General features: G+C 37.9%; 1 protein-coding gene across 4 annotated transcripts in view; it reads left to right on the top strand.

The window, feature by feature from the left end:
* The window catches only part of MXI1 (MAX interactor 1, dimerization protein), an 81,843-nt gene that overhangs the window by 62,404 nt on the left and 4,455 nt on the right, over positions 1-14,984 (top strand). For 3 of the 4 annotated variants that reach the window (XM_073904219.1, XM_025880427.2, XM_025880428.2), the window contains 2 exons: positions 11,582-11,696; positions 12,303-12,474. In XM_073904219.1, the coding sequence (XP_073760320.1) occupies positions 11,582-11,696; positions 12,303-12,474 (287 nt within the window). Of the gene's footprint in view, positions 1-11,581; positions 11,697-12,302; positions 12,475-12,709; positions 14,853-14,984 lie in introns of those variants that run through there. The other variant, XM_073904220.1, reaches the window with a different exon arrangement.

Below are 14,984 nucleotides of genomic sequence, written 5' to 3'. Positions count from 1 at the left end.
TAAATTAGAATAAGGAAGAAATCTAGAAATTAAGAAAGCGTACACTAAGATTTATTTCACCAAAAACATGATGACTAGAATTAGGTAGTCCCTTGAAGCTTAAGAGAGGGATTTTTGGATTTAAAAAATAAAATGGACAGTCCTGTTTTACACAGGGAAATCCTTATAGGGATTTATTACCCTAATAAAAAATGGAAATGAAATCGAACCACTTTAGATCAGTTCTTTATTTTTTTTTCAAAGATTTTATTTATTCATTTGAGATGCAGAGAAAGAGAGAGAGAGCGAGCATGAACAGGGGGAGAAGGAGAAGCAGGCTCCCCACTGAGCCAGGAGCATGATGTGGGGCTCTATCCCAGGACCCTGGGATCATGACCCCAGCCGAAGGCAGACGCTTAACCATCTGAGCCACCCAGGCGCCTCTATAAAACATTGCTACTGGGCTTTAGTAAGAAGATGTTAGGGGTATGTTTGTATTATGTTATATATTATATATATATATTTTTTTTATTTGAGGGCATTTTTCTGGTCATATGTATATATGACTATATATATGTAGGCATGGAGGACAACCATCATAGTTTTCCTGAGCCATCTGTTGGTATTACTGACAAAAATGTACTCTTTGGTATTTGGATCATTGGTATGACCAATTACGACATTTTTCTCTAGGGTTGTAATGTCTGTATGGTTTTTCTATCTTGATTCACTTTATTCCAGTCTGATTCACAATTATTCCTTTACAGAACAGCTTGTATTTGGCATAGCTGTAAAAAAAAAAAAAAAAAAAATCCAGTCTTTTCTAAATAAGGTTCTTTTTCAATTGGAAATTTTGTCTTTGTAGTTAAAACATTTGTAAACATAACACAATTTAGATAGAGCTGAATGACTTTGCAAGACTGCTATTTTTGTATTGCAGGAGGCTTTTCCTAAAGAGCAATTTGGTGATACTGGGCTCCTAGAACTCCCTTGAAAGCAGTTCGAATTTACTGCTGTATGTATTGGGTCAGATGGAGGAGGAAACATGCATCTACTGGCTTGCAATGTTCAGGAAATATTGGTGTGTTTAGAAGAAAATACTGAATATGTTTTGGGTGTTATTTTTCATCACTTCAAAGGCTCTTTCATATATCTTTTGTCTCCTGAGATTAGAGACGTTGGTGATCCTAGAGATATTTCAGGACTTTCATCCTGTTACATCGCTAATATCTGAAAGGAAATACAGCCAAGTTGGGCAAACTTATCCTCCAAATTCTACCACCTTCTTTAGCTGGAGCAACAGTTTTTGTGTTCTCATTGGAATATACTTAAGTGAGCCATACAATCTGCTCTGCAGAAAAGCCTAGATTTTGATTGGCAGTGGTAAGAAACTGGAGCCTCAGCCTGGCTTTTTCTCCTTCTCAGATTCATAGAACAGTATAGATTTGTTCTGGAGTCAAGGTGTAATGGCACTCGTGCAGCAGTCCTTGGACAGAAAGCTATATTGGTTTTGAGTTAAGGCTGGAATCATATAAAATAAATATTAGATCTCTGATTCTTCTCTCATTTAATTTTTTCCTGGGTTTATCCAGAGGAGAGTCAAACTAAGATTTAGACAGAGATAGAAACAAGTCATAAATTTGAACCCAGTTTGTTTTTTTTACTGATAAAAGTTTATCTTTTAGAAGACTCTTATAATTGTTTTTACTCTGTTGAATACCTTTTCCTTTTCAGAAGGGTCTTAAAAAGTAAAGTTCATATTCTACCTGCCTAAAAATGCTCAATGCCTTAATACAACACTGAAAAAAATTTCTCTTTTATCAGAAGAGAACATGCCCAGGATTGGAGCCAGGTGTTATGCAAAGCTGCCTCCAAAAGTAACTTTCAAAAACTACACTTCATTTGGACTCTTTGTGGTCAGAAAAAAATGTGATACAGTATAATGAAAGAGAAAGATCAGAAGGGTTATGTAACTTTGAAAAATAAAGATAAACCAAAACATTAATTCTCTGTCATTGTCAGGACTGTGGCATGTTTAAAATTATATGAGTCTTATTTTTTTAGAGATTCTCAATTCCCAGTAAATACCTCAGGATTATTAGTTTTTAAAAATTACACATTGGTCAATAATTGCTCTTTGTTACCCTTTTCCTGCCCCAAATTTTACTCCCCCAAAACAAAAAGCAAACAACCCTGCATTTCAGTTTCAGGGAAATTTTTCTAAAATGGGACTCTAAAAATAATCCCTGGCTAACTTGACTGAATTGGCAGTTGTCCAGCAATGCCAAACCATTTGCCCTCTGCCAGTAGTAAGCATGGTCCCCACTTTTAATCATTTAGCTTCCTATTTCAGGTTACTCATATTCAGTACAAACTGTGGATATTCATCTTCCAGAGATGTGTTAATTCTTAGGCCAGAGTGTTCTTTTTCCATTTAATAAAATGTGTCTTTCCTCCTAAGTGAGTATACCCCCTTAAAATGAACTGTTATACGAATCACATCTTATTAGTGGGGCCATGTTTAAAAGCATTATGCTATTTTCATTTTATACTTCTAAATGAACATTTACGTTCCAAAGTGTTCTTCAAGTGTGTTGTTTGTGCTGTTGTAGGATCATCATTTTATTAAAGATGAGTAACAATATTTCTTCATTTCCCTCTACGATCCTGGACTGTAATTTGATGTAATAAAAGAGTTGCACTGGGCTGTGGGTAAGAGTGGGGCTGTGAGTATTAGACTCACACTTTTATGGAAGAATAGACTAATGCTTTTGTGCATTTTGTGTATAAAACTAGGGCAGTGTCTTACAGAACGTTATCACTATGTCTCAGATCTGACTTGCCAGCACGTAGGAAGTTTGTTTTGGTTTCAGAATGTACTTTACCCCATGGTGGCTGGCAGGGTACAATACTATTGACATCACTGCGTTTCAAATAGAAAATTAACAAGTAGCTACTGTTGTGATTGTGGATTGCCTTCCCAGTCCCTCTGGGAGAATGCTTTTTCTTTGGACAGCAACACTTCTCAGCCCCTTGGTACCATTAAATCAGCCCATGGGGGCTGCCAGAATAGAGATGAACACCAACAAAAAGATGAAGAATAGGAAAACTCTTACTAATGCAAAAATCTTTAATCAGTTTCCAAATTGATGTGAAAGATAAATAATTGTTAAAAATTCCTCTCCCACCCACAGCTAAGTTTTGACAGTAGGCCAGGTTCAGAGCCTGATCTCTCCAGAGAGGAGTATCCTTTCCCTCCACCCAAACCCCTGGAGAGTTGCCAAAGGAAAATAAGCTATTTTGTATTTAGAACAAATTGCCACTGTTTTCTCCAGTGATGTAGCCCTATTTCCCAGACTTTGAAACTTGGAATACAGAAAGTTCTTGTGTGACCAAAGAAGAAATATGGTGAATGAATGATCAAGTTTTTTTTTTTTTTTTAAACCAAGTACTCATAAACAGATGAGAGGGGATGAGATATATGCAGGGAAGCTAAATTTAGCATAGAATGGACATCAAGTGAACAATTTCTGTTAAATCACTTTGGAAGTTGGGTTCCTTGTGGGGGTTTTCAGTGAAGAACATATGCCTCTGGAACCATATTTTAATTTTTTTTTTTTCAAATGTCAAGTTTTCCTTAGAGATGAATGCAGGACAGTTCAAAGAATTGTTCATGTGTTCTGCGCTACAGTCTTCAACTGATCAGCCATCGTGTGATCTTTAAAACTGGGCAGATACTAAAAACTGTTGATTTAATTTTTTCTCTCTCGTGTTGTACAGTATTTCTTTTTAGACTTTCCTCTCTCATACCTGGGTTTTCTTAGATGTGTCTTTTCTATTTTTTTCTTAGTAATTGTCTTCCTGTCATTATACTTGTTATTATTATTATTTCTTGAACAACAGCTGGAACAGAGGCCAAAGTTAATTTGGTGAAATTTTCTACTTGCTAGGATGCTTATTCATAAGGTTAGAAAGTTGAAATTGGTGACGAAAAAATTATCTGTGAATTTCATTTGACATTATTGTCTTAGTCCTCCATCACCGTACATACTTTGATAAATCAGTCTAATGGCTGTAATTCTCAGTCCTCTGCTTCACTGTTAAAAGAGATGTAGATCCTAATCAAGAGTGAGGTTGGAGATTGTCAGTTACTCTACATGGTGCCAGTCATCTTTGGTGGTCACCGCAGCTGCACACACAAATTCCCAGTGTATAGTTCTGGCATCCATAAGCAGTTCTTTCATGAATGTCGGCCTGGCATCTGAATATACTGCTTGGAGGCCCCAGTACTGTTACCTCAACTCCTCTCTCCAGAGAGGAGTATCCTTTAGAGTTAGAGAGTCCCAGAAATATCCAGTAGAAATTGTTACATCCCTCCTCCCCACTGTGTGTCAGTTATTCTGTTTGTTATTGGAAAAACCGAGATGGCTAAAAATATGGATTCAGTTTTATCTAGAAAGTAACTAAAATACAGAGTGATTAGTGTGAAAATCAAGTATTAATTTTCTGAGGAAGGGATCTGGCAATGAAGGCATCATACAGGAAATAGTAGTTTGGCTGTGGGCTGATAAATGAGTTAGATGCTCACTCAGTAGACGGTGGAAAGGAGGACATTCCAGCTAGAGAAATGGGTAAATATAAAAGCATATTTGGTTTGTGGAAGAGGTTTGCAAGGGTATGGGTAATGGGAAGTGAGGCAAGAAAGGTAGGCAGAAGGCCAAATTACAGCATCTTGAAGCATAAAAATCACTACTGGCATCTTTTAAAATTTTTACCACATCTAGTTCAGTGACCTAATAAGGAGCAGCTCATTGTTTACTGGTGATCATTGCTGTTGACTGAATGGCACTTCATCCTCTTCATATCTCTGAGATGTAAAGACTAAATAAAATTTCAGCCTACATGGAATCTGTGGAGTTTGAGACAGAGTATTATCATTTTTTGTCATTAATTTATTGACTACTCACTTCTCTCACCATCTCTTCTCCCCGACTCCACTTTCCGTCCCTCTCGAAACCTTTGAAAATCATAATCCCAGTTATGATTCAGAAGTGATGTTCTGAATTCCAAAGCTCTATAGTGATCTGTAGTAATTTGCTCTAGTAGTTTGAACATAGATTCCTGGGGGTCTTGGGATGTGGTGTAAAATAATGCAAGATTTATTTGAAGGTTTTTTTTGGCCTTAAAAGTACACTTTGCGGGGCGCCTGAGTGGCTCAGTTGTTAAGTGTCTGCCTTCAGCTCAGGTCATGGTCCCAGGGTCCTGGGATCGAGCCCCACATCTGGCTCCCTGCTCCGTGGGAAGCCTGCTTCTCCCTCTCCCACTCCCCCCGCTTGTGTTCCCTCTCTCGCTGTGTCTCTCTCTGTCAAATAAATAAAATCTTTTTTAAAAAAAGTATACTTTTGGGCGCCTGGGTGGCTCAGTCGTTAAGCATCTGCCTTCGGCTCAGGTCATGATCCCAGGGTCCTGGGATCGAGTCCCACATCGGGCTCCCTGCTCAGCGGGAAGCCTGCTTCTCCCTCTCCCACTCCCCTTGCTTGTGTTCCTGCTCTCGCTGTCTTTCTCTGTCAAATAAATAAATAAAATCTTTAAAAAAAAAAAAGTATACTTTGTATTATTTGTGCTTATTTTCATATAAAATATTGTTTTCTTTCAAATCTTTGAGGAAAAGTATGACTTCTGGATGGCATACTACTGTATATTTAACCTTCTGGCTGTAAATACTCTCTGGCTTTCCACCCTAAGAACTACTTAGATTTTATTGAGAGAGTGATTTTAAAAAGTCTTCCAAGAGTGAGTAATGTTTATCTCAACTTTAACTGATTTTGTTTAATTGTATATCGATAAGCCTTTCAGTGCTAAGGTGGACAATGTGACTATAGAATAATTCATATTATAATATTACATGGTGTATATAATTTATATAATTTACCGTTTCATTATAACACTTGCTGATATTTCTCTCTGGTTATTTTACAAGATATCAATTGAATTAAAAGGAATATAATGAAAGCAACTTTTTTTTTTTTTAAATGAGAAGGGAGTCCTAGCTATTCTCCTGTGTTTTTGTTTTGTTGTCCTCAAGCCCCGTGACACCACAGTCAGCTCTGATGCTAGGGAAATGCCATTTACCACCATTTACCAAGTTACTGCCTGACAGTTGATAGCTTACTTATTTTTTGTGAAGCAGATAATATGTAAGTTGTAAGTGAAACATGTATTTAGCACATGCTATTTTATGGGAATAAATAATAAGTTTTCTTATTTCACAAACAGAATAAGCTGAACAGCAGAATATCATATTTGTTTTCATAAATAAGACAGATCCACGAATAGCATGATGTACTTGATATCTGGATTCATTTTGAATGTCCTTTTTCATAAAAAAAAAAGAGATAGGCATATTTTTTTTGTGTATCTTTAGAGATTTTCAGAAGATTCTCAACACAGTATATATTAGAGAAACATTGAAATAAGAATGTGTCAGATAAGCAGCTAATTGCTGATTGCTGTCATGTGCAGAAGTGTTGTGTAGGGAGTTGGGAAACCTGGCCACAAGCCACTGCAGCTTTGAAGAGTGTGCCTCAAGGGAGGACTCTCAGCCCATCGCGTAACATTCAGCCGAGAGGAAAGTAAAGTACTGTCCCTCTCCCTTGACTTGCTTTCCATTTTGATTTAGTTACTTGGCAAAGTCTTGGTACCCCGTAGTGGAGGAATGAAAGACAGGCGAGTTCCAATGAAGGACCGTGCCTCCAAGGGCATCAGCCAATGGATGGTTTGTGAGGCCAGGCAGGTGTTAAATTTCATATTGTTGTTGGGCAGAGGGATTCGAGTTTCAAGAGAAGACTTGAAAAACATCATCCTATGGTACTTGCCATTTTTTTCTGAAAGGGAATTCTTTCCTCTCTCCTCCCTCAACACGGTATGCTGTTGTGGTTAATATACCTACGCTTTAAAATATCACAGCTACTAGGAGGGGCCATTTTATAGCAAAATCATTTCCCCTCATGTTCTGTGATATTTCAGTTTGGCAGTAGAGTTTACAAGGTTTGAAATCAAAGCAGCGTTGGTTCCTTCAGGGAAAAAGGATCCCAATCTACCAAAATAAAAGCCAAACAGACTCTTAATTGTTCCTTTTTCCACAAGGGGCTTGCCCTTTTTGAAGGTGTGGGTTAGTTTGATAGAACTTTCTCTCCAACAAGGTTAGTCACTGGAAATTGCCTCTTCCCCTGGGTAAAACCCACTTTTAAATCTATTTTAAAACAGACCTCAAAGTGTCTTTGAAAATAAAAGTGCTTTGGCATCGCTCCATTCTCTTGCCCCTCCCTCTCAGCAAGGAGATTCCAGTGTTCTCACAGGGCACCCCCACTGCAGTGTCTAATCCTCATGCTAAATTAGGAAAGATTTACATTTTATAGTTTTTACTGAGCTCTCCATGTGTTGTGAAAAGTTAAATAAATGCTAACAAGGGGGCTGAATTTTTTTCTCGTTTTCCATCAAGGCTAGTTGCATAAATTTTATAATCTCAGGTTTTTCTATTGGTTGTTAGTCTGGTGTTCATCGAAACATTCAGAACATCAGCCTTAACTTTCCCCAACCTTTTTTTTTTTTTAATTTTAAAGATTTACTTATTTATTTTAGAGAGCACCGGTGAGCACGAGCAGGGGGAGGGGCAGAGGGAGAGAGAGAATCTCCAGCAGACTCCTCACTGAATGCAGAGCCTGACACGGGGCTCGATCTCACAACCCTGAGATTATGACCTGAGTGAAATCAAGAGTTGGATGCTCAACTGAGCCTCCAGGCACCCTTCTCACCCCCAACCTTCTTAACCTGCTTTGACTAAAGGTTCAGGACTATGCCATTCATGAATCCTTGTTCTCTATGTCAACTCTTCTACTCCTTGGAGATTTGAAAAATATCACCTTATGCTACTTGCAAATTTTTTCTCAGTGCGTAAGGACTTTCAAATCAAACCAAGGTTGTTTTTTTTTTTCCCCTCTTGTCCTCTTTTCTTCCTCCAGTGTCTTATGGTCCATGATTTGGCAACGCCATACTGGAGGCTCCTGAGCCACCAGTCACATGAGAATGAAGGCAAGAAAAGAAAGGACCAGATGGCATCAAAAGATATGTCTTTCTAGGTCGTTGGTGGTTAAGCTTGCAATCTGGTTTACCAGCAGGGAGACTATGGGGGAAAGGATGGAGGGCAGCACAGCACATTGTAAGGGAAGAAGAATTCTGCCATACAGTGTGTTTCAGTAATCTGCTGGGGAGAAAAGTTACACATCAAGGTGAGTGAGTTTTCTGATTAGACTTCCCAGTTTACAGTCACAGGGTATCACATTGCTCTTGGAAGGGTGAATTTACCTAAAACTGGCATAATAAGCACATGTGGAAAACTATGTGCAGTATTTGGATGGCAGCTTTGAAAAGTGTGGCTCCCACTTGGTCAGTTTCTGTCCTTCAACTGCCATTAACCTTTTGTTACTCTATTCTCCAAATGTCTGATTGTCTTACAAGTATAAAAACTGGAGGAAATGACATTTGGCTCTCACAGAGAGATCTTTCCCCACAGGAGAGCAGAGGACATCATTTACCATTCATTCTTCATACTCCTACCTATTTTAGAGGATTGTATGTATAAAACATGCAAAATGGCATCCCTGGTCTTTGTGAGACATGATAACTCAGGGTATGTTTTCTTAAGCTGTAACTTGGAGCACATTTATAATTACTTGACTTGAAGAAATGTTCAATAGTGGCTAATAAAAGATATTTTAGAGGGTAGTCTGCCTTTGCCGTTCATCTGGCCATCTTACGTGGTGACTCCCTTGGCCTGGGCAGATTCTGATTTGTCAGTGCTTTTGCAGACCACCAGACTGCTGAACTTGGCTGATATTTCCATACAAAATTCCAGCTTCATTGTTTTCCCCTGAAAGAAAAAAGTAACTTGATTTCAATATATGAACTTGAGTCCTATACTCTTTTAATTACCTTGAAAAGCCTTGCTTTTTCATAGACAAATTCAGTATCCCTCAAGTCCAAAGTCAAGTTTCAGCTTCTCTTATAAGTCTGCTTTCTCCAGTTACAATCTCCCCTTTTATTCAGATTCTGTTGCCCTGGATTTCTGTATGACTCATTTCATTATGAACAAAATGAAACCAAACAATATGTTTCATTCTGTAGTCTAGATTATAAACTCTTAAAGTTCACGTTTCTTTTTTGACTTCTACCACTCAAGCAAGTGTGTGGAATATTGCTGAATACACAAAGTCATGTAGTAAATATATATCTCAATAAGAAGAAAGAGAAAAAAACATAGACATTTTAATATTATGTTAGTTGATTGCTACCTAGATTTTAATATGACTTAGATCTCACAAAACAAAAAGTGACCCAGCCATTTTTTCCTTGATGTAAAACTCCCGTAAGGAGTCATTCTGAAGTTCCTTAAACTCAATGTAAAAGATATTTCCTGTATATGCACTGAATTTCTGGGGTTAAGAAAATAAAATTGACAAATTATTCTTGTGGCAACATGTTAACTTTGTTAGTTGCTCTATTAACTTTTTTAGATGACTGAATTCAGAGCCCCCTTGGGAGCCTCTAGTTATTAGCAAAACAACCACCAATCTTTCTCTCCATCTTCCAGTCATATATGAGTGCAGTTGTGAGGCATATCCTATAATTCTAATGAAGAGTTTAAAGGTACTTTTTACTATGGATTTTTTTGTTTTGTTTTTTGTTGTTTTAGTCTGCTCAGCAAAAGCACTCAGTGATCATGTGAGTCCTCACTTAAGAGGTTTTCCAGTTAAAAATGAGAATTTTACTAAAGGTTCTATGATTTGGGGTAGCATAGCAGGAGAGCAGAATGACTTTAAAATTGTTAAATCTCATTAAGGGGAATTCATTGATATACCTTTAATTTAGGGGAAAATTTAAAATTCGCTTATCTACAGCAGATATGTCAGATTTCAGCCTGGAGCCAACTATTAGATTTGAGTTACTGAACTCAGTAAAGAGATTTGGAATGGAAATACTAATGGACCCCTAACTATAGCTGGGGTAGTGGGTATTGGAAGAATCTTGACAGTTCATTACCAAACCTCTGACCTCACTACCCTTAATCATCCTTGCTTGTCAGTGACATAATTGGTTGCTTATTGTCTTCTCCTGCCCCGCTTTCAAATTGCTAGCATTTGAGAATTTCACTTATTATTTCTTGTGTATTAAGACCAAGAAAGCACAGTTTGGTGGGTGAACTGTAAGCCATTTTGGCCCTCTTTGAGAGGATGATGTGTTTTGTTCCTGGTGCAATTTAGACAGTTGCTAAATGGTCAAATTATAACTCTTTAGGGAATAAGGATAACTTGTGAACACGTTTGTGGATTTTCTTTTCAGATATACTGTTTATTAATTGCTGAATTATGTTATGCTTATGAAGCACAGAACCAAAGATGTGGACCAGCATTGTTTTAGTGTACAATTATGTACCCAGAACTCTCATCATGGTGATCATAGTACCTTTAGGATACAGGGAAGGTAAATCCATGAGACTGTGCTGAAGTTGCCCATAGGATGGGTGGATTAAAGAATGCAATAATTTTTGTAAAGAATTTTGTCAGGGTGCCTGAGTGGCTCAGTTGGTTAAGCACCTGCCTTCGGCTCAGGTCATGATCCCAAGGTCCTGGGATGAAGCCCCATGTTGGACTTCCTGCTCAGCGGAGAGCCTGCTTCTCTCTCCCTCTGCCCTCCCCTGATTGTGCTCTCTCATTCTCTCAAATAAATAAATAAAAATCTTGAAAAAAAAATTTTACCTAGCTTTTTCCCATGTGTAGAAAATTGGAGGTATGATAATGAGAGAGAGAGGAGAGGGGCAGAAATAAAAATTTAAAACTAATTGGCTGGTACACTGAGATATTAGGAAACAGGTGTTTATGGGTTGTTGTTTCAATGGCTGAAGTTGACCACAGAGCCATATATTTTGCCTAACCCTGTTCTAGCTGATCACACAGTTTTGCTGTTGCTAATGTGCTGAATCATACGAAGTTGCCATTTTTATAAGTGAGAATTGTATATCAGGAATTTTCTGTGGTTCATCCTAGTACATAACAACGTGACACTGTAGGATGGCTACAGTTGTAGAGAGAGGTGTGTGTAAAAGATGGGAGGGGAGAAATGGAAATTCATGAGCAATTTATACCCCGTGGGGTACTCCAGCTGGAAACTGCTACTCTAGCCTGTGGTTCTAGGCGTTCAAAATCAGATACAATTAATTGCCCTAGTATGCTTTCCTACTTCCACATTAATACAGTTGGAGACAGTTTAAGGGGGTGGCTTAAAAATTAAATAAACTCTGACAGAGATTACCACTGGGGATAATAATCTGAAGTGACCGAGTCTGTACAGTACAACAGAAATGGCAGAGACTGAAAACCAGCAGGCATGCCTGTACTTGCACATCCTTTGAAACTGAAGAATTAGGGGTGTAACACGGATAGAGACTAAATAATCTGTGAATTAATATTTGTCTTAAAATGGGTTTTAGGATGTTTCTAGTGGAATATTCAGGCTGTGCTGATTTCATTTTTGTTGTCTTTTGTAGACGAGCTCATCTGCGCCTGTGTTTAGAACGCTTGAAAGTTCTGATTCCACTAGGACCAGACTGTACCAGGCACACAACACTTGGTTTGCTTAACAAAGCCAAAGCACACATCAAGGTGAGAATTTCTTTCATATTTGTACATGATTGTCTCAGCCCTTGTTTCATTATAAGCAGTGCTTCCTATTCATAAACATCAGCTAGCTCACTGTGTCCTCCTTAATAACTGACCTCAAGAGGAATCTCTCTGAAAACTTATCAGCTAACCTGAGGGGAGCAACGTAACCTGATTAAATTGTTTTGACAGCATGGTCATTTGAGGAGCTGGGAATACTAGGAAACTAACAATTGCTCTGCTGACCGGCAGAAGGAACGCAGTTGTGCCCTCTGGTGGAGATGACTTTATTTGGCTGTGTCCCTCAGTATTTTTCCATCGAACTACATTGCAGAATAAGTTTCTCTTTCATGGAGATAACTTTACAGACTTTGAGAATTTCATACTGTTCTAGTAATGTAGCATTCATTACACACACACACACACAAAAGAACTATTTTGGTGTTTAAAAATATGTATTTATGTATGTTTTTATATACACACACACATATATACTTGTATATTCATTCATATTTTCTCTACCAAAGAAGAAATCTTTTAAGTTGTTAGGTAAAAATGAATTTTATTGTTTGTACTGGACTGTACACAAGTATCATTTTATCATTTTAGAAACTTGAAGAAGCTGAGAGGAAGAGCCAGCACCAGCTAGAGAACTTGGAACGAGAACAGAGATTTTTAAAGCGGCGACTGGAACAGCTGCAGGGTCCTCAGGAGATGGAACGAATACGAATGGACAGCATTGGGTCAACTATTTCTTCAGATCGTTCTGATTCAGAGCGAGGTAAGCAGTTTGCTTCTTCCCTAATGAAATACTAAGCATCCCTGTATCTAAATAGAGGCAGGGTAAGTTGGAAAGCACTGTATTTGCTTTCTTCTCTTTAGCCAATACTGCACCATTCTGGATTTTGTGCAGTCACAACATTGTCTAGCAATGCCTGAATGAACTATAAAACTTTTTTTCCTTATTATGTAGTTATATATTTTTAACTTTCTAGTTTGAAACAATTTTTTTTAAGATTTTATTTGAGAGAGAGAGACAAAGATAGCGACAGAGAACGTGAGCTGTGAGAAGGAGAAGCAGACTCCCCGCTGAGCAGGGAGCCCGACGCGAGGCTCTCTCCCAGGACCCTGGGATCATGACCATGAGCCGACGGCAGACGCATAACCGACTAAGCCACCCAGGCGCCCCTCTACTTTGAAACAATTTTAAACTTACAGAGAAGTTGTGTCTTCTGTAGAAAATTGTAGAGTTCTCATATACTCTTCACCCAGGTTTCCCTACTGTTAACATCTTTTGTAGACATAATACAGTCACTGCAACCAGAAAATTAACATTCATGTAATATTATTAATCTATAGACCTTACTCAAATTTCACCAGTTTTCCCACTAATGTCCTTTGTCTGATCTAGGATCCAATGCAGGATCCAACATTGCATTAGATAGTTCCTCCATCTCTATGACCGTGACACTTTTGAAGAGTATTGGCCAGTTATTTTATACAGTGTCTGATGTTTTCTCATTAAGTTGATGTTATACATTTAGGGGGAAGAAATATCACAGAGTGATTTGTGCTCTTCTCAATTCATTATATTAGGAAGATACATGATGTTGATATGTTTTATAATTGGTGATGTTAATTTTTATGTCTGTATTTTAAAGTACCACACCCTTCATTTCTCTTTCCATCCGTCCCAGAACATTTGTCTTTGGCAGAATGAAAGACCAAGAATCAACCAAAAATTTTGTTTGAATTTTACTGATCTGTTCATCTAAAGTTCCCACCACATCAGGCCTCCCAACACAATAGAAGATCCCAGAGGTGAACTCTCATGATTTTAAGCTTTATATTAGGGAAAATAGAGCTCACGAGATCTTGAGGATTCTAAAAAAAAAGGAATTGTTTGTAAAATTTGTTTTGACTTTTTATTATGGAAATTTTCAAACATACACAAAAGTAGAATAGAATATTGAATTCTCATGTACCCATCATCCAGTTTGAACAGCTGACAACATTCTGCCATTCTTTCATTGATTCTCCACCCCCTCATCCTCACTGTTTTTTCTGGAATGTTTTAAGTCAAATCCCAGATAACATTGTTATTTTGTCCCTAAATACTTCAGTATGTATCTTTAATAAATGGGACTTAAAAAATAATCATAATGCTATTATATCCCACAAAATTAATAAAGTCAGATAATCTTATTTAATGTCGAATACCATCAATTTCTGATAGATGTTCTCAAAGATGGCATTTTACCATTGGTGTGTTTGAAGTAGAATCCAAACCAAGTCCATATTGCATTTGTTCATGCCTTTTATGATACTTTTCATCTATAATAGTTCTCACTTCCACATTTTTTTCTCCCCAGTGCCATTTATTTGTTGTAGAAACAGAATCATTTTGGGGCACTTGGGTGGCACAGTCGGTTGAGCATCTGACCCTTGGTTTCAACTCAGATAGTGATCTTGGGGTAGTGAGATCGAGTCCCCCATGTCAGGCTCTGTGCAGAGTCTGCTTGGGATTCTCTCTCCCTCTGTCCCTCCCCCCACTGTCCACTCTCTCTCATATAAATAAATAAATCTTAAATAAAAAGGAACGGAGTCATTTTTCTTATAGAACTTCCCATGTTCTAGATTTGGCTGATAGAATCCGCATGGCATCATTTAACATACTCTTCTGTTCCTATTTCCTGTAAACTGGTTGGTGAATCTAGTGGCTTGATTAAATTCAGGTTCTTTTTTTGAGGCTGGAATACTTCAGAGGTGGTGCTGATACATTTATGCAAATCTCAACCTTTCACTTAATAGTTTTAGCAATCATTAATGATGGTCCCCATTATTATTTTATTAGGTATTACAAATAGTATTTTCTAATTCTGACATTCTTTTCACATTTACTAACTTTTTTAAATAACATTTCCTCATCAACTTTTTTGGTTACCCTGAAATCAAGTCCATATAGGGAAGATGGGATAAAATGCTTTAAAAAAAATTTTTTTTTTGTCAATTTTCTGAATTAATGAATCGGTCGGTGTCTTAGCAACCTCCAGAGGTAACAGGGTTTTTTTGTTTTGCTATTTGGTTTTGATTATCTTATGAACTCCTAGGTTTTCTTTTTTTTCTTTTTTAAAGATTTTATTTATTTGACAGAGAGAGACACAGCGAGAGAGGGAACACAAGCAGGGGGAGTGGGAGAGGGAGAAGCAGGCTTCCCGCCGAGCAGGGAGCCCGATGCGGGGCTCGATCCCAGGACCCTGGGATCATGACCTGAGCCGAAGGCAGACGCTT

The sequence above is a fragment of the Callorhinus ursinus genome, unplaced genomic scaffold (genome assembly GCF_003265705.2).
Source record: "Callorhinus ursinus isolate GAN/ISIS: 27379988/994484 unplaced genomic scaffold, GSC_fseal_2.0 scaffold20, whole genome shotgun sequence".
Taxonomy (NCBI): Eukaryota; Metazoa; Chordata; class Mammalia; order Carnivora; family Otariidae; genus Callorhinus; species Callorhinus ursinus.
This window is presented reverse-complemented; position numbering and strand designations above follow the sequence as displayed.